We start from the raw sequence: 21096 nt of genomic DNA on the forward strand, positions 1-21096 counted from the left end.
ATGCATTTGCTGTTTGTGTTTCAGATTATTTTGCATCCAATAGAAATGAATGGTAAAAAAAAAAGTCATTTTGGAGTCACTTTTTTTTAAATATTTTTAAACCTAGGCAAGTCAGTTAACCCACTTAACTGCCTTGTTCAGGGGCAGAACGACAGATTTTCACGTTGTCAGCTCGGGTATTCGAACTTGCAACCTTTCAGTTACTAGTCTAACGCTCTAACCAACCACAAGGCTACCTGCCGCCCCAGGTAGCCTTATTGTGAATAAGAATAGAATGTTACTAAACACTTTTTTTTGTGGATGCAACCATGACTATGGATAGTCCAGAATGAGTCATGACTAATGATGAATGAGGAAGTTAGATAAACAAATATCATATGCCCAGGACATGCTGACCTCTCACCATTACAATAGGGGGGTGATATTTATGCCTCCAACTTTCTAACTCCTCATTATTCACTGTTCATTCAGGATTGTAGTAGGTAGTAGCATCCACTTGAATATAGAAGCATTTAGAAACAATTAAAGTTGACTCCAAAATGACACATTATTTACCATTAATTTCTATTGGGCACAAAATAGTCTCAAACACAACCAAAAAGAGCAGAAAATGCATCCAAGCATGATGTAGTCATTGCGCGCTATGAATATGGGACCAAATGCTTTACTTTTGACTACTTTAATACACATGTAGGTAAATGTGGCCCAATACTTTTGGTCCCCTAAAATGGCAGGACTATGTACAAAAAGTGCTGTCATTTCTAAATGGTTTACCCGATAAGGATGAAAAAAAACTCAAATTAAAGCTGACAGTCTGCACTTTAACCTCAGTCATTATATAATATCAAAACAAAATATTTGTCACTGTCCCAATACTTTTGGAGCTCACTGTATCTTCATGTAGAAACATTATGGGATTCTTTCACAATTCCAGATTTCAGCTGTATAGTTCAGCATAGGACACGCACATTAATTCTAGTTGTCATCTAATTTTGCTTGGTCAAGTCCTTTGCAATCTGGAAACGTATCACCACAGCAATTTTATCATCTCATCTACCGCTTTCCCAAACCTAACCCAGAGTTTCTGACTGAACTGTCTGTCCCAAACCTAACCCAGAGTTTCTGACTGAACTGTCTGTCCCAAACCTAACCCAGAGTTTCTGACTGAACTGTCTGTCCCAAACCTAACCCAGAGTTTCTGACTGAACTGTCTGTCCCAAACCTAACCCAGGGTTTCTGACTGAACTGTCTGTCCCAAACCTAACCCAGGGTTTCTGACTGAACTCATCACCACTCTGTGCTCCTCCTTGGTGCTGTTGGGGGACTTCAACATACATGTTGACTCTGACAATGACAGTTTTGCCACTGAATTCATTGTCCTGTTTGACTCCCTTGGCTTGACCCAGCTTATTGACTTTGCACACATAATCGTGGTCACACGCTAGACCTGTTTATAGCCCATCGGTATTACCATAGACAACCTGACTGGTTCAGACATTGGGCTGTCGTGGAAATTTCCTCTATTTACCAGATCATGGGAGCAAACTACACACACAAGTCATAGTTAGTTATCAAAGTCCATCTTTAATATATGAGCTCTATCACAAACCCTGTGACTCTCAGATCAATTCAGTGTCTATCAATGAATCCTCTGAGTCCCTTACACATTTCAACTGAGAACATTTATAGCGAAGACACAGGATAAGACAGCATCGGCATAATTCATTGTTCAGCTTTGTCTCCTTTCTCAAACTCAGAACCATAAACCAATCCTCCATATCAACAGGCATATATCAAATCCATCCCATCTTGACAAGATCAGAGAAACACTGACTGGCACACAGACATTGTGGAGCCAAGAGATACACACTTGACCTCTCTCTCCGGCCCTAACAACTTAGTCTTGACATAGAACAGATACTGCAACCCCGCCACAGTATTATACAAAAATAACATTCTGATGAGAAGTAACTTACAAACATATGATGAATATAAAACATCTTACCTATGTTACCAACCAATTCTGATTATTCCCCAACAGGGCTCTCTGACCACAAAAGTAATATCTATTGATCTATATAATATCTATTCCCTCCCCCTCTCTGCAGGTAGCGTACTGTCTTTTCATCATCTCAAATCCAGTCTAGTCTTTGGGGCTCTAGCAGCCCTTATATCCAGCCCGCTGGAAGATGCAGTATGTCTGTATAATAACTCTTCTACACCTCTTAATGACTTGGCCCTCCTAAAGACCAGAGTAGTTTCATTCTAGCGCTCGGCCCCCTTGTACAGTGGGTGTTGATTCGTGCAGTGGGTGTTGTCATTGCAGAAAAGTATGTTAATAGTATAGGAATACTATTGTACAAATATTTTGACACTACTTTTCTCTGCTCAGAATCATCAAGAGCCGCTCACGCCAGCGCAACTTCCAGCTGCTCATCATCACCCATGACGAGGACTTTGTGGAGCTCCTGGGGCGCTCCAACTACGTGGAACACTTCTACCGTATCAGGAAGAACATGGACCAGTGCTCTGAGATCACCAAGTGCAGTGTCTCCTCCCTCACCTCCTACCTGCATTGAGTTTCAGACACCATCCAAAGACTTGATTGATACTAGTCTATCAAGGCCATGATTGTTTTAATAGGCACATGGCACTACAAATTGTATTTAAAAAAAAAATATATATAAAATGCCTTAGTTGACTCGAGAGCGGAAAAAAAGCTGCACTACGGTACTGTATTCCAGTTGGCGTTGGGATCTGTGCCTAAAGAAGACCATAGTAGTTTCTGTTCACTTCCTTTGATTTAGGAGGGATTTCTGTTCTTTGACAGGATGAAGTTAATTGGTAGATAAGACCTTGAGGCCCCGTCGTTGATTACCACTTTTATCCGGTATTCGGCGAAACGCCTCTGGTCTTGGTGACGCTTGCTAATCAACCACATCTCAATCAAGATATTCATAATGTGTCTCAAACTGTATATTTGAGTCTGTATCATCTGACACTGCAATAAAATGTGTGGGGGAAAAAATATCCTGGGTCCTGTGTATAAATAATCTGTTCACTGAGTAGTCTTCACATTTGGCTTTAAATTATTACCTGCTGCACCTCAACTTCTCTGAAGTACAAGGACGTCTTTAGTACTACTTAGCTTTGGCAAATCAACCCAACCAAAGATGAAGACGGCGATCCTTCTCTCTGTTGCGATGGTGCTATTTGACTCTGGAACTCTGCCTGCCAACGCTGCAGCGCACCGGCAGCATAGAAGTCACGATTTGAATTTAGAGGCAATTATTAGCATGGCAGGACAATACACACACACTCTGTCAGAGGTAAGAGCTGATCAAACCGCTATAACAAACTTTGGGTTAGCTTGTTGACAATGGCAGAGAGCCACGATATTCTATAGGATTCCTCTGCCTTATTGTTTTGTCATTTTAAAAGTGTGCAAACAAACTTCTCACTTGTCTTTTACTCTAGGAACTTCTGGAAACATTACTCACAGATGTAACACATTTGACTGAGACCACCACAAAGTGCAAGGTGATGTGATTAAATGTTCTGCCCCCTTAGACATTTTGGTGTTAATATGTATAATCATATGTATAATTGAAAAATATTTACAGTTGATGTAAAAAAAAAAAAAAAAAAAAAAAAAAGATATCTATGGCGCTTGAATATGTTCAAAATTTCGTTAACGAAACAAATGTTGTTTTACAGGAGTTCTTCTGCGAAGCTGAGACAATCTTGGCCTCCGTGAAAAATGACGTGTTTGGTGAGGAGGGAAAGATTGTCCGACATCTGAGGGTTTACAACAAACTTGTAAGTTACTAAAGTGTTCTATTAATAAAGCAGCTCATTGACCTGCAGTGGTTTCTCCCTCTTAAGAAGACGTGACCAAATGAAGGCACATGCGCTGGGTGAGAGAGTGTCTTTGGTGTTGATGTCTGATGATGCTCTCTTATTACAACAGAAGTGCACCGTTGTGAAGAGCCAAGGCAACCAGGTGAAGGGCAACCAGGTGGAGCTGAGGAGACTTCTCCTCGACCTAAAAGAATGTGGCCAAAAAATCAACTCCAAACCATGAGATCTACACCGTCTCAACACAATGCTAATCTGCTTATTTATTGTTTTTGTTGACTGTTTTATTTAAGTTAAAGTGTCGTTAAATGACTTTACCAAGGGAAGGATTTTAATTATATGTTAATCTTTTTTTCTTTTCTTTTTACCTGAGTAGCATATTGATAATCTAATGCACACCTGTTAATAATAAGCATAATTTTATATTATAATATTTGTACTGAAATAAAGGTTTTTCATGACTAAAGTTCAAAGTCTGGTTTTTAACCTACACATTTTCCAGGATTTCCATGAATTGTCAATGGTCAGGTTAGACTGGTCATTAATTTCCACTTAAATGGCAGGGCTGGTGTGAAACAGTAGCTAAACTTACTAACATCTTAATCAACTGTATTCTCATGGCCCTTGAAATCACCATTACTTTGTGTTTGCTAGCCATGATTTGATGTGAGATGCTCTACATCTATCTGGTGGGACATACTGTAAATGCTGGGACTGAAGAGCTTTTGAAGTGAATGCACTTTGCCACTCCCTTCCTTCCCTGGACAATGATCACTGAATTGATGCAAAGTGAGCTCTGAAGGGAGGACATACAGTAGAGGCAGCAGGAGCTTCACTACTGGCATGCAACCATTCATGTGTTATCTCATTACTACACTGAACAAAAATATAAATGCCACATGTAAAGTGTTGGTTTCATGAGCTGAAATAAAATATCCCAGAAATGTTCCATACGCTCAAAAGTTCTCGCAAATGTGAACAAATTTGTTTTCTTCCCTGTTAGTGAGCATTTCTCCTTTGCCAAGATATGCCACACCTGTCAGGTGGATGGACGATCAAGAAACTGATTACACCTCATTACACAGGTGCACCTTGTGCTGTGAACAATAAAATGGCACTCAAATGTGCTGTTTTGTCACACAAACAAAATGCCACAGATGTCTCAAGTTTTGAGGGAGCATGCAATTGGCAGAAATGTCCACCAGAGTTGTTGCCAGGGAATTTAATGTTAATTTCTCTACCGTAAGCTGCCTCCGTCATTTTAGAGAATTTGGCAGTGCGAACGGATTGCTGATGTCAACGTTGTAAACAGCATGCCCAATAGTGGCGGTGGGGTTATGGTATGGGCAGGCATAAGCTACAGACAACGAACACAATTGCACTTTATCAATGGCACTTTGAAAGCACAGAGATACCGTGACAGATCCTGAGACCCATTGTCGTGCCATTCATCCTCTGCCATCACCTCATGTTTCAGCATGATCTGTACACATTTCTTGGAAGCTGAAAATGTCCCAGTTCGTCCATGGCCTACATACTCACCAGACATGTCACCCGTTGAGCATGTGTGGGATGCTCTGGATCGTCATGTACGACAGCGTGTTCCAGTTTCCGCCTATATCCAGCAACTTCGCACTGCCATTGAAGAGGAGTGGGGCAACATTCCACAGACCACAATCAACAGCCTGATCAACTTATGTGTCGTGCTGCATGAGGTAAATGGTGGTCACACTAGATACTAACTGGTTTTCTGCTCCGCTCCTAAATATTTTTAAGGTATTTGTGACCAACCGATGCATATCTGTATTCCCAGTCATGTTAAATCCATAGATTAGGGCCTAATGAATTTAAATTGACTGATTTCCTCATATGAGCTGTAACTCAGTAAAATATTTGACATTGTTATATGTTGTGTTATATATTTTTGTTCAGTATAAATAAAGCCAACAGCTTCTTCCCTCTGTTGTCACTGCCACTTTTTACAGTGCAACACTGCAGCCTGCTGGTGGTGCCTCTCACAGACCTATGAACTCATTGAGGCAGAGAGAATATGACTATTCATGGAGATACTGAATTATTCAGCTTTGCTTAATATTTCATCATTTGTTAAAGGTAAACATGGGTGAGCTACATTTAGTTTGATATATTCTGGAGTGTTGCGCATCCTTGCCTGCCCTTATTTGTATGTCTCAAGGAAACCTCTTTGGCTTAGCTGCAGAGGTCACACTTTATTTGGATAGTCTGGATAGTCCGTCTGTAAATGCTCTACAGATGGTCACACTATCAACAAACTGTCTGTTGACAAGCAACTGCTTGCTAGGGTTAGGTTTAGAATAAGGGTAAGCTTTAAGGTTATGGTTAGTAGATAGTTGAAATGTTACTGATAGTCTGTAGAGCAGTGTTCACCAACTGCCGGCCAATTTACCCGCAAGTGATTTTATTTGGCCCCCCCAAAAAAATTGAGCAAGAAAACAGATTATTTTAAAATATATTTATTTTTGGACATAAAAGACTAAAAACACCAGAAAATCCACTCCAATACATTTTAATTTTGGAAAACTGTTACAAAGTATTCCCACACATAATAGAGATGTGATCTAATACAAATTTAAGCAAAGTTTAAAATTATGTTTTAGTCCAATGTTATCTGTTTGGGCTTCTTGCGGTCAATTTGCAGTCTAGAAATGATCTGTAATTGTGTTCCGGCCCCCTGACCATCCGCTGAAGAAAGAAAAAATTGGCCCGCAGCTGAATGTAGTTGTAGCTTTACAACATCTACAGATGAACTATCCAAATAAGGTGTTAACCGAATATGAAGGAAGGTTTCCCTCTCCCTATCTATCTTTCTATAGTACAGTTAGGATCACAATCCCACAGGGAATCCCTAATAAAACAGTAATGAGCTGGTGCCCAGAGGCTATGGAATCTGCCCTTCGATTCAATTTGATCACACAGGCTTCCCAGATCGAATCTGATCTGTGCAGGTAGAACCACATATAAAAGCCCCACATAATTGAGCTCAGGAATACTAGCTATTTGTACGCCTCACCCTGATTCATTGGCAGGGTTTTTCATCTTGTGCTTTGGGGAGTTTAGCCCCAGGGCAGCCTTCAGGCCTGGGGAGCAGGGGACCAATGACTGCATCTGCTGTAGGATAACCCGGGGCCCCTCTATGGACTCGCACTGTTTTCATGTCTCTTCAAAAGTCAGTCCATGGAGAGTGACAGCATGAACTCCTGACAATAATGTGCCTGCAGCCCACTCTAGTGCTTTGGTTTGTACACTTTCTATGGGCGCCTGTTGTCACAAGACCTTACTGTCAAACTCCACAGGTCACAAAGTGAACCCATCTGATGTGATCGACTTGGAGAAGTAGACAAGATGGCCGTGCTATTTTGAAAGCTTCTTACCTTTCTCCCTCTCTCGGTTCACTTTTTGGATAAGATTTCTAAAGACTGTGAAGAGATGTGTTCATCTGGTTTCTGCTTTCATGAGGGCTTTCAAGTGCTTTTCTGAGGAAATCACGCCAGTGTGAGTTATTTCTGAGTGGGTTAATCTCATTTCTCAGGGCACTTTTATAATGGAGCGCTGTTAAATTATGCATGCGGTGTATAATACTGTTATTGGGGGTGGTGAATTAAGCAGGTGGCATCCCAGGCTATATGTCCTCCCAGAAGCCCCCTCTCCTCTGACTGTTTAAATTGGGTGGCACATTGAAAGAAGACATTCGAGCATTGTTTCATACGCTTGACTGTAAAACAAAGCTACAAAATAGAGAAAGAAAATATACTTATGCTCTTGGCTTTGCACATATTTATCGTTTCATGTGAGCTATAAGAACAGATTTAAATGTGTATCTTCAGTACTGTGTTTTCTCTAGTAACAAATTGTATCCAAACGGGGATGGTAACTACTATGCACACATGCAGCAGCACACATTTGCATACTGTCAAATTGTAGAATTTAGGTGTTCGGTCCAAGGGTAACCATAGATTTTAGTCTGGACTGTTGTGAGTCTCTGTTGTGCTGGTGCTGAAATGAAGAAGAGAGTATCCGTGTGGGAGGTCAGGGGACAAATTGCCTGATATAACCACTGCACCATGCATAATGTAGAGGCCATTCAAGAGCCTATGGAGAAAGACAATTCTGGGCAGCTAGCTGTATTGTTTAGTATTAAGAGAGAGGAAGAGGTTCCATGTAGCCCAGTTAATGTTTCAGTGAGCTTAAAAAAAAGATATCATATGATGCAAAATGCATCATACTGTGACACTTTCCGTGTTTTGAAAGTTCTATATCTTGAAAACTTGATTACTGACATGCAAAACAGTTTGGGACTGTATCAACAGTGGACTAATGAAACAAATACCCAAATATAGATTGAATTGAAGTTTTTACGATTTATTTCCCAGTAGAACAACCTTTGAAATAGTTATGTAACAAGGTTCCTCACATGTAGAGAGTCTAAAAGTTACAAAAACAATCCCCGCCTGGGTGTCATATGTACTCTATGCAACTGGTTAGTACTGTACAATATGTAGGAATGTACACGGATATGATGGTAGCCAAGGTGGGGAGGATTGTTTTTGATAATGTTGGTAAATTATACAGTGGCCATGGCAAGCATCCACGGTCATACATACACACCGTTGTCACCTTTGTTGAAACATCTCAATTAAATGCATTCACCAGAGATTAAGGTTCATGAAAAACCCAGGCTGAGGGAAAAGGCAAGTCAAAGAAAAGTGGGGGTAGAGAGAGGGAGGACATGGAAGGAATAGAGGACGCACGAAGTTCACATTTGAAGGGCAGCCTCGTGTTTCCCTATTAACAGAATCCCTCTGGATGACTCGATGACATGCTTGGGAAGAGCTGTGTGCTGATTCCTGGAATGGCTTGGCATGTGATAAAATTAGGAGAAGGCTAATAAAATGCACAGAAGTAGCTGTCTGCCTCCAAATTAGTCACATTCTCATTTGTTGCTACTGGCACTTTATAAATAATTGAGATGGCGGTGTCTCGGTTCTGCCATCGCCCCTATCTACCCCACTCGCTCTCCTTACTGGGACTGCCGAAGACTTAACCAACCAGGATAGGCTAAGAGGGAGAGGAGGGGTGTGCAGTGCAGAACACCGTCCGGGAGTCCGTCTGCCGCAATTAAACAGTGCTCTCATCCCCATTCTGTCGAGCACCGTCTCTCACCAGTCCATGAAAACATCCCAGCAACCTTAACTCTCTCTCTCCCCCGTCTCTCTTCCTCTCAAACACTCACACCCACAAATGCAGACATAACAAGCCCACCACCCACCACATCAAAATGGAATATTTGATGATTCAATTGATGTGGTCCAAATATATATTTATAAGTCAACTTATGAAGTTCTAAAGTTATCTATGTTACTTATGCAATACCTTACATGTTTCATAAAAAATATTGTTCCTTGACTTTGTAAAAATACTCTTAAGATTTCAGAGTCTTATTTAAGTTATATTTCGCAGCAAATTTGCAATTGATCTGAAGTGAAATTGCACGTAGGAATGTTTAATAAATAAATATGCGGGGGTAATGCAGCTCAATTATTGCATGAGAAATTGCAATAATTTCCAACTGGGAATGAATAATAGAACGGGCCTCACTCGCCACATGCTCCCTGTCTTTGCTAACCTTCAGCTCAACTTACCTCATAGCAAGAGGTTTATGATATCAATAGGGGTATTACAGCGATCAATAATTTACACACGCTTCCTAGCCAAAATATTTAACCTTCCTCTCCAAGTCATTTCTTTAACATTAATATGCTACATCTTCAGACATTGGAAGATGAAATATATTCTGAAATTCTTTAAAGTTTGTAAAAAATAAAACAGAAACACATGAAAACAATTCTAACAAAACAGTTAGATTGAAAAGCATTTCTCTTTTTGGTGAAGCTTATTTATCCAGGATAAATATGCTGCAGCCACATATCACATGTTCCCAAGGCGCAGAACAAGAGAGAAAATGTCCATTAGGTAATCCTCATGAGCAAGTAGACGATCTATTATGTTGCTTTTGCCCCTCCTTCAAATGATCCTTTATTAAAATACGTTACGCATTGCCTAAGCAATTAATCACATTTTAAGATCAAAGAGAACATTACAAATCCACTGATTTTATTTTCAAATGCAAAATATTGATCCTCTGGCTAAAATATCCAGAGAGCCTTTTACACTTGGGAGAATACCGTTGTGTAGCCTGTAACTTCAGGTTATAGTGAATAACTTACAGTATATTTAACAATATGTTATTTTTGTTTTTACTTAAAATTAATATATACATCGAATTTACACAAATTGAATCAAATAATGATTTTATTTAAAGTCTCGACCTGCTGTTCCACTTTTACAGAAAAAGTATCCAATACTAAATGACTCATACAACTGCACTTATTCATCAGGAAGAGAATAAAGACAAATATAATGAAGTGAGTTGGTATTATTACAAGTTCAAACAATAATAGTAGTTTCACATACTATTTCAAACTATTGTATTGTTATTAGTATTATAGTATATTTAACTTGAGTACAAAAACTCAGAATATACAGGGGCAGAAAAAACGACACACAGATAAAAACTGTGGAAAATTCTCTTGACTTTCGTACTGGTTTAAAAGATACATTGAAATCTTCAAATCCTTACCTGGCATTGTGAGAGTCCCCTCTATCCCTCGAGTCACCAGCTCCCATACACTGTCAGCCCTCCACACAGCTCCAAGCTTCGTTTTATACCAATATATAATTAATATTGCATCATCATTACTTAATAATTTCAAACCCCACGATATAACCCAGTGACACAAGGGCATTAATTATTAACCAATCTAATTAGGACCAATGTCCTGGTAACAGTGCGTCAATGAAAGGAAAACATAAATTATATGTGCATATAATTGTTGCATTGTGTTTGACTTTGGTTTATCATTCAGCAATGAAATATGTACTTTTTTCAATCATATTTATGTGCTATATGAGTCGTTTTTAATCGCAGCAGAGAATTGGGAATTCCTAAATGAAACAAGTCATGTTCTCTGTGAAACTCATGGTTTTACAATGATTGTATCGCCTGTATCTTGAGGCAGGATTTATTCAGACCAGGAACAAACCCTGAGTTAATACTCCCCTAGTCCATCCCGAGAAACAAAATAGATAGTTAAATACAATACTATCATAACCTCACACAAATGGCAAAATTACTTTAAGCTCAACCTAAATGTTTTTAAATTGGTAATAGCCTGTTGTAAGTGGTAATACCCTGCAAAAGTCTAATTCTCTACAGTTGACTAAAACACAAAATAATCATGCAACATTTTATCGAAATAATAAATTGCTGATTCAATGGAATTTGAGAAAATATTCAATGATTTATTAATGAAGTTTGAACTTCACTCATTTTGTCAAGTGAAATCCAAGAGTGAAGAAAAATACTCATAGTATTTCAGTGATACTCCAAACTGTTTTACATTTTTTCACATCAAAATAGTCCATGACAAAATATGCCGGTTTGACATGCCTTATTTAAAATTAGCATATTAAAAAAATCAACTCGTGTTGCGTCATAAATATTGTGAATAGTATTTGCCTCGTTTACACACAACGGTAAATAAAGTTCAGCTAGTTCACAAAGAGAGCACATTTATTAGCATTTTTTTTGGTGGTTGTGTTACCCCTATGCAGTGAACACACATTCATTCCATCTTAAATATGAATCCTAAACATCAAAATGGTTAGTGTAATTGATTAAAATGTCCAAACAACTAACAGGTTTTATGAGCATTCAACAGGACATATCACACGAGAGGGAAGTCATTTTCTCCCTCTATTTGTTAGGCCCTATAGTTTAGTTCTGTGATTGAAGAGGTGTCATAGGCAGTCATAAAATCAACAACGAACATTTCCTCCAAGAGACCTTTAGCACGATACGTTTAATTCCAAACTAAACAACAGGACAAAAAAAGTGAACGAAATAATTGAAATTTAAATAAATCCTATAGAGTCTCAGTAGTAAATTCCAGTCAGGCATGAGATGTTGATAGATCCCCATTATCTCTTCAAAATGTCGTATTTTAGGCATTATTTGAATTAATGCACAGCAGAATATTTCATCCTTTTCTGTTTTTGCCGTTGGTTGCAAAACCACACACGAACCACGTTCTTTTTAAGGTCCAGTTTTTCAGCAATTGCAGCAATTTTTTCCGAAGAGGGACGGGGCTGGATAGCAAAATATGCCTCCAAAGATCGTTTCTCAGGTGCGGCTATCGACGTGCGTTTTCGTTTGCGTTCGTTGCCATTGAAAAGGTCTGGCTTGCTGTTTTTCTCCCGGTAAGCAGCCTCAGCCTCCTCGAGCCAGGCTTGGAGGACAGGTTTTAGCGCAATCATATTATTGTGAGAGAGGGTGAGGGACTCGAACCTGCAGATAGTGCTCTGGCTGAGAGAGCCCACCCCAGGTATCTTCAGGTTGGCGAGAGCTGAGCCAACGTCCGCCTGGGTCACCCCGAGCTTTATCCTCCGTTGTTTGAACCGCTCAGCGAAGGCTTCCAGCTCCCTAGGATCCGACTCCACGTCGTTGACACACGACATTCCGTTGTGCACAGACAAGGAGTGCGGATGACCAATGCCCATAGCTTGGTGAAGGTGACCCATGGTCTGGAGGTGGTGCTGGTGGGCTTGAGTGGCCATCATAGAGGAATCCGGAGCCCCCATCCCGCTCACAGAGAGACTGGACGAGATGTGATCCAGGAGATCCCCCTCCAAGCTCTGGTTGAGGTGGTGGTGGTGGTGGTGAGGGGTCAGGGTGGTGGAGTGGGTGATGGGCACCGTAGAGGAGTTGGGGGTGCAGGGGACACTACTCATGGTATGGTAAGTCACGTCAGGCTTGAAAGGGTGACTCTTGCCGTGAGAGACAATGTCAGCAGCCGCTAGAGCTTCCGCGCGTGCCAGTGGACTCTCATCAAAGCAACCGAATATATTGCCCTGAAGCTGCAAGCAAGAGTGCGCATATTGAAGTCAGTGGGGAATTCTGTCAACTCAGGATTAAAAAACATTTCAGGAACAGGGAGAACCCTCTTCAAAGCACAGGTCATAAAAATTAATATGAAAGTAGCAGCTTTGCTTAAATAGACATGTGGATGAGAGAGGGGGGGGGGGGTTGTGAGGGAGAGAGAAAGAACAAGGACGGTAGTGGATAATAAAGTCCTTCTGGTCCACTTAAAACCTTTTAAATGTCTATTTTTTATTATACATTTGTGCCTCAAATAAATGACTAACATACCTGCGGGGCAGGCAGACACACCCTGCGCATGCCTTCCGAACTCGCGTGCAGGCCAGAGTATTTGGGCTCCTGCAGCACCGGGTGCATAGAGAAATGCTGCTTGCCGTTCATGGTCATCATCTTCGTTGCGCACCTTGCAGGTAAGTGGCCCTGACATAGAGGCAGGCTCGGTTCTCTGGCTCGCTGCTGTTACTGAGCTATTTCAATTGGCAGAACCTCCCGGGTTGTCTCTCTCTCTCTCCCCCCCACCTGCCCCTTTACTCAACTTACAAGTTACAAATCATGGAAATGGCCTCGGTACTGTGCGCAAGCGTGATGCGCGCTTGGAAGTGAACGCAATTAAATGGCCCATGAAATAAAACGTTTGGGCCTATTAGGCATGTCCCACTGGGCGCAGACGTCATTTCAATAATCTCAATACCTTACTGTATCTAGGCCTCTGTATGTCTACATTAACTTGTGGTTCCAGGCTTAATGTAATGAACACAGAGAATATAGGCAGTCTATTTTTCTTAATTTTGTCATGTTTCTTCTCTCTTTGCATCAATGATAAAACAGGAGAGTGGTTAGCTTCAGCACCAGTCTTGGCGTCTCGTGATTCCCACAGTTAAATGAGGGAACATGGGCCTTCACATATTCCACACGCTTACGTTGTAAATTCGTTTTTGTTGTTGTTGTTGCATATCCCCCTTCAATTGAGAGTGAGGTCACGGCTCAACAATTGTTGACCGCGACCATGGAGCAATTAGAGTTAAGTGCCTTGCTCATGGGCACATCGACATACGTTTCATCTAGTGGGTTCCGGGATTCGAACCAGTGACCTTTCAGTTACTAGCCCAACGCTCTTAAACGCTAGGCTACCAGCCCCATCCACTCTTCAACAATCGGAGGGTGAGGCAAATTAATACCACACAAGTTGTGTAACAAAAATTACATTTTGAAGTGTGTAGATGAAATAGCCAACACAAATAGACTAACAATTCCCTTACCCAATCAATTTATGCGGAGAATCTGAGACTGTGCAAAATGCAATTTATGTACTAAACCTTTTTCAAAACATTAAAAGAAACAGAAATACATCAAAACATTGTCAACTTTTCTTCATTGATCAAACTTTCTAATTATCGATGAAGAACAATTGTACTTCACACTACATACTTTTTCAAAAACGAAAGAGCAATCTATTTCGCTTGGAAATATGATTTGGTTTATGTATAAATTCCATGGCTATCTCTCAAGCAACAGCTGGTAAATTGATGTTAACGACATTATTTGGATATGAGTTAACAGAATATAAAGTTTAAAGTTTGATTTTCACTGGCCAGTTACTTTAACAATTATTCTGAAACGACAGCCCTCTCCTATTTGCTTATACAGGTAACTGCCAAAAGTAAAAGAAACACCAACATAAATTGTGTTAATAGGGCGTTGGGCCACCACGACCCACCAGAACAGCTTCAGAGTGCCTTGGCATAGCTTTTACAAGTGTCTGGAACTCTATTAGAGGGATGTAACATCAAATACCATCATTTGGTGTTTGTTGGTGGAAAATAATCTCCCATATGTCTTCAATTAGGTTGAGATCTGGTGACACACACACACACTTTAAACCCTTTATGCTCATTTGGCTGAGTTTCCAAAGGCAAAGGCCCAATTCTAATATTTTTTTTCCACTAATTGATCTTTTGACACGTTAGATCTTTTTACCTCAGCGCTTTTTCAGAGCTGATCTGATTGGTCAAAAAACCAATGAGTGAAAAAAATATCAGAATTAGGCTGTTAATTGTTAATGTTAATTGCTACTACAATACTTTTGGCTTTAGCCTGTTGGCTATCTGGGAAATACAGGTAGCTGCCAAAATAAAGGCAACACCAGTAAATTAGGTATACAAGTATACTGAAAGCAGGTGCTTCCACACAGGTGTGGTTCCTGAGTTAATTAAAGGGATACTTATGGATTTTGGCAAAGAGGCTCTTTATGTACTTCCCTGCAGTCAGATGAACTCGTGGATACCATTTTTATGTCTCTGTGTGGGGTTTGAAGGAAGTTGCTAACTAGTGCTAGTGCAATGCTAACTAGCTTTAGCGCAATGACTGGAAGTCTATGGTTATCTCTGCATGCGAGCAGATACCCATGGACTTCCAGTCATTGTGCTAAAGCTACTTAGCTTTGGCTTGCGAAACTACACCTAACTTCCTTCATACTCGACATAGAGACATACAATTGATATCCACAAGTTCATCTGACTCTGGGATGTAGATATGGACATTGCCAAAATCCTGAAGTATCCCTTTAATAACTCAGGAATCACACCTGTGTGGAAGCACCTGCTTTCAGTATACTTGTATACCTAATTTACTGGTGTTGCCTTTATTTTGGCAGCTACCTGTATTTCCCAGATAGCCAACAGGCTAAAGCCAAAAGTATTGTAGTTTAATCAGGACTGACCCAAATAGTGATAACTTTTATGCTGATCATCCAATAGGACACACACTTGTTATTTACAGATATGTCTGGTCTTAATCCTCTTCATTGCATTGGGATAGAGTCAGTTCATGATTATCTACATTGGCTAAATCTGAGGGTAACACACAACAGCAATGTTGGCTGGGCAGTACCTTGCTCTGCTCTCTATCCCCCATCCAGGTGAACACCTGTTCTTAGTGCATTATATCTCATGTGGCAGGCTGACTGTCTCTCCCAGCAGTAGAAAGAAGAGCCAGGCAGGCCAGTGACACAGTGCTTCCATCTGATCCGAGCCACCTTTCCTCCGGTTCCCCAGACAGTGAATAATTCAGCAGCACAGTGGCAGGCATCCATTACCACATTGGCATGTTCTTATTCATTATAGAGATTAAAACAGGCAAGGTCTTTTCTCACAAGGACCTGTTGCGAGAGAGAGAGAGAGAGAGAGAGAGAGAGAGAGAGAGAGAGTGAGAGCACCTTGGCAGAGTACATAGTCTTTTTGTATACTGTAGGCCTACTTTAAGGGAAGTCAGACTCCTCGAACTCCCCTTTATACTTGTATCATTGTCAAGCTGAGGTGCAAAGATGTTCAGAGATGAGTTCTGAATACACAGGACATTGTGTTATAAATCCATTGTGTCAAAAGAGCACTATCCTAAAACTTGCTTGATGTTGTTGAGACGGGGATGGGGATAGGGAAGACATTTCATTGGGGTTCAACAGTGAATTCTGGCGTCCCAGAACCACCCCTCTATACCTACCCAGTCTCCTTCCCGCTTACTTTGGGACCCAGCTGGGGTATTTTCTCTTCAGCCAGAGCCACTGGCTATCCCTTTCAGCAGCCTCTGACGTTGACTTGATGGCTTGGCGTAAGGCTGGGCCGTGGAAACCAAGGTCCTTCAGCAACCTGGTGGATTTTGCCACAAATCCACAACAGACAACCTCCACTGGGCAAAGCCTCACTTTCCAGTCTAGTCTTCCTGTTCTGCATCTGCTGCAAGCTTAGCATACTGCAGCCTCTTCCTCTCGTATACCTTGTCCATATTATCCTCCCAAGGCACTGTTAACTCCACTAAGTAGACAGCATGCAGAGAGTTGGACCATAGTACCAGGTCTGGTCTTAGGTGTGTAGCAGTTACAGTGGCAGGAAAAAGTATGTGAATTACCTGGATTTCTGCATAAATTTGTCATAAAATTTGATCTGATCTTCGTCAAAGTCACTACAATAGACAAACACAATGTGCTTAAACTAATAACACACAAACAATTATACATTTTCATGTCTTTATTTAACACAGTGTAAACAATCACAGTGCTGGGTGGAAAAAGTATGCGAACCCTTGGATTTAATAACTGGTTGACCCTCCTTTGGCAGCAATAACCTCAACCAAACATTTTCTGTAGTTGTGGAACAGACCTGCACAACAGTCAGGAGGAATTTTGAACCATTCCTCTTTACAACACTGTTTCAATATTTTTGGGATGTCTGGTGTGAACCGCTCTCTTGAGATCATGTCACAGCATCTCAATCGGGTTGGGGTCAGGACTCTGACTGGGCCACTCCAGAAGGCATATTTTCCTCTGTTGAAGCCATTCTGTTGTTGATTTACTTATGTGTTTTGGGTCATTGTCCTGTTGCATCACCCAACTTCTGTTGAGCTTCAATAGGTGGACAGATAGCCCAACACTCACCTGCAAAATGTCTTGATGAACTTGAGAATTCATTTTTCTGTCGATGATACTAAGCTGTCCAGGCCCTGAGGCAGCAAAGCAGCCCCAAACCATGATGCTCGCTCCATCATACTTTACCGTTGGGATGAGGTTTTCATGTTGTTGTGCAGTGTCTTTTTTTCTCCACACATAGTGTTGTGTGTTCCTTCCAAACAACTCAACTTTAGTTTAATCTGTCCATAGAATATTTTACCAGTAGCGCTGTGGAACATCCGGGTGTTCTTTTGCGAACTTCAGACATGCAGCAATATCTTTTTTTGGACAGCAGTGGCTTCTTCCGTGGTGTCCTCCCATGAACGCAATTCTTGTTTAGTGCTTTACATATCGTAGACTTGTCAACAGAGATGTTAGCATGTTCCAGAGATTTCTGGAAGTCTTTAGCTGACACTCCAGGATTCTTCTTAACTTCATTGAGCCTTCTACACTGTGCTCTTGCACTCATCTTTGCAGGACAGCCACTCCTAGGGAGAGTAGCAACAGTGCTGAACTTTCTCCATTTATAGACAATTTGTCTTAATGTGGAAGGACTTTTAGAGATAATTTTGTAACCCTTTCCAGCTTTATACAAGTCTACAATTCTTCATATTAGGTCTTCTGAGATCTATTTTGTTCGAGGTATGATTCACATCAGAAAATGCTTCTTGTGAATAGCAAACTCAAACTTTGTGAGTTTTTTTTATATACGCAGGGCAGCTCTAACCAACATCTCCAATCTCGTCTCATTGATCGGATTCCAGGTTAGCTGACTCCTGACTCCAATTAGCTTTTGGAGAAGTCATTTGCCTAGGGGTTCACATACTTTTTCCAACCTACACTGTGAATGTTTAAATGGTGTATTCAATATAGACAAGAAAAATACAATCATTGAGTGTTATTCGTTTCAGCACAGTGTTTGTCTATTGTTGTGACTTAGATGAAGAGAAAATCACAATTTATAACCAATTTATGCAGAAATCCAGTTAATTCCGAAGGTTTCACATACTTTTTCTTGCCACTGTATGCCTGATGATTCTGACAGATTTTCCAGACTCGGGCCACATTCAGCTGTCCAGCCTTTGTCCTTGGAGAGAGCTTCCTTTGTTTTTGCCTACTATGGACAAATGCTTTTCGTTGCACAGGGTCATTTGGGGAGCACAATTGGCCCAGCGTCGTCCAGGTTAGGGGAGTGTTTGGCTGGGGTAGGCCGCCATTGTAAAATAAGAATTGTTTCTTAACTGACTTGCCTAGTTAAATAAAGGTAAAATAAAAAAATGCTGCCAGGCACTTCAGTGCTTTACTGTGCCTCCAGGTGTACCTTTCTTGGGAGAGGCTCACTTTGCTCTGAGGGTTGCTGGTGTTGAACACAGGGGGCATGATGGATCTTCACCCAACCACTGGTTGGGATTTTGGGGTGACGGAAGCACATTATGTCGATCTGACAAGGATTATGCCCTCAATGTTCTCCCACCTCATCCACTGCCCCTGCTTGTGAGAAAGCATTGGCATACCTTGCTGCTTATTCCTGACGGCGCACTTCATTCTTAACTAGCTTCCGCCTCTCTGGAGGTGTTGCCTTGTGCCATTAGGGCCGACTTTCTCTGAGACCGAAGCCTCCACTTCTCTGTTGCACTTGCCCTATGATGTCCCCGTGTCAGAGGGCTGCTTTTGCTTGTTGAACTGCTTCCCTTGGAATCCACTTCTGTCCCGTTGACAAGGTTGGTGAAGCATCACTCGATGCTGTTTCCCGAGACGGTCAGTGTCATCTCTAGTCTTACTTTAGTGCATTTGAACTCTGCCAGACCAGAGAGAAGCAGCTAAAGGACTCATTTTCCACATAAGCCAATGTTGCTGAGGCATTGTGGAGCTCCTAACTATTTCCTTGTGTAGGAGTAATTCATCCTCCCCATCTTCTCAACCTTTGTGAGGGCAATGTCGTACACAGTTAGCAGCCACATCAGACGGGGTAACAGTCCAAACTGCAGGCACCAAAGCATCAGCTTACCAGGAAGCATGGATCTGTCAATGCTCTCGAGGCCTCTGATGGTCTCCTGCCTTAGCACCTGGGCTTGGTCTGTGTCCTTGAGGCTTGCATCATACCATCTTACAAAGAATTTGATGGGCTGCTCAGACACCGTTGGTATTGGTTCATTATCGATGAATAATCTTGTCAGATAGTTTACCTTTGGTGACGGAGATGCTTATTGACTTGCATGGTTTTATCTTCATTCTGGCCCACTTGATGTTATCTTGAGGCTTTCCCAGCCGACGTCTTGTGCATGCCATATTATTCAAGATGTTACCCTGAATTAAGTATAATGTCCTTCTCTCACATCACATGAACTCTTATTCTTTGACTTCTTAATAACCGTATGCATAATTCAGTAGTCATTGTGGTGTATTGTTGGCTTGTCATCTGTGTGCATTCCCATTCTGAAAATTGTATCTGACATGTTTTATGGATTCGTTTGGGGTGAGATGTGAAAGCAGCATTCCTCTCCCTGTTAAGCTCTAAAGATTTCCTCCTCCAAATGACCCTCCAATTGTTGTCTGCCTCTCCGCTCTCCTAGTCTGTCTCCACTTTGGACTCTTTGGCACGTGCATGTAGAGTGCTCATCGCCCGGGCGACAGGGGATGTGAGGATGACGAGTAGCTGAGGTTGGTGGTTGACGTTCCGTCCCACGGGGAACCCAACAGTGCTTGCATTAAATCAAATAGACTCTGAGTGTTTTCACTTGACTTCCTAAAGTAAGGAATGTTCATGCATTATTCATTAACATTTGAATATGTCAAAGTCACTGAAGCAAAGTTAAGTTCTCCCTGTGTTGGAATTCTGTTTGGGTGGGTGTCATGGAATAACCTGTTCTCCCATTGTCATACAAATACATCTATAATTAAGCAATAAGGCCCGAGGGGGTGTGGTATATTGCCAATATACCATGGCTATGGGCAGTCCTTATGCATGACGCAACGCGGAGTGCCTGGATACAGCCCTTATCCGTAGTAATTTGGCCATATACCACATACCCGAGGTGCCTTATTGCTATTATAAACTGGTTACCAATGTAATTAGAACAGCAAAAAGTAATGTTTTGTCATACCAGTGAGATACGGTCTGATATATCATGGCTGTCAGCCAATCAGAATTCAGGGCTCGAACCACCCAGTTTATAATATGGTTATATACACTGTGTACAAGGTCTCGAAAGTGTTCCACAGGAATGCTGGCTCATGTTGACTTCATTGCTTCCCACAGGAGTGTCAAGTTGGCTGGATGTCCTTTTGGTGGTGGTCCATTCTTGATACACACGGGAAACTGTTGAGTGTGAGAAACCCAGCAGCGTTGTAGTTCTTGACACACTCAAACCAGTGCGCCTGGCACCTACTACCATACCTCTTTCAAAGGCACTTAAACATTTGTCTTGCCCATTCACCTTCGGATTGTGTATGCGTGTCATTCAATCTCAATTGACTCAAGGCTTAGGAATCCCCTTCATCTACACTGATTGAAAAGGGATTTAACAGGTGAAATCAATAGTTTTCACCTGGTCAGTCTGTCATGGAAAGTGTTTTTTTTGTATACTTAGTGTGGATATGGTGCCCAGTAATCTCAAACCTGCTTATTCAATACCAAAACATGACTATAACAATCAGGAGTCAGTAGGCTGTCATATACAGAAAGATGTGCAACATTGCTCAACAGAAAATAGCATGAAATCCATGTGATAACACAAATGTGTCAAATCTAGTTGTCACTAGG

At 41.2% G+C, this 21096-nt stretch overlaps 2 protein-coding genes across 3 annotated transcripts in view; one reads left to right on the forward strand and one right to left on the reverse strand.

The window, feature by feature from the left end:
• Positions 1–3035, forward strand: part of rad50 (RAD50 homolog, double strand break repair protein) — a 50327-nt gene extending 47292 nt beyond the window's left edge. For both annotated transcript variants that reach the window (XM_064978721.1, XM_064978720.1), the window contains exon 26: positions 2393–3035. In XM_064978721.1, coding sequence (XP_064834793.1) covers positions 2393–2579 — 187 coding nt within the window. In that variant the 3' untranslated portion in view covers positions 2580–3035. The remainder of the gene's footprint in view (positions 1–2392) is intronic.
• Positions 3036–11973: 8938 nt separating this feature from the next.
• On the reverse strand, positions 11974–13282 carry LOC135548002 (POU domain, class 4, transcription factor 3). Its single transcript, XM_064977197.1, has 2 exons — positions 13163–13282; positions 11974–12870 (listed from the first exon to the last, which is right to left on the reverse strand). Exons 1-2 carry the CDS (start codon positions 13280–13282, stop codon positions 11974–11976), a joined length of 1017 nt encoding a protein of 338 aa, XP_064833269.1.
• Positions 13283–21096: the final 7814 nt, after the last annotated feature.

The sequence above is a fragment of the Oncorhynchus masou genome, chromosome 11, assembly GCF_036934945.1.
Source record: "Oncorhynchus masou masou isolate Uvic2021 chromosome 11, UVic_Omas_1.1, whole genome shotgun sequence".
NCBI classification, from domain to species: domain Eukaryota; kingdom Metazoa; phylum Chordata; class Actinopteri; order Salmoniformes; family Salmonidae; genus Oncorhynchus; species Oncorhynchus masou.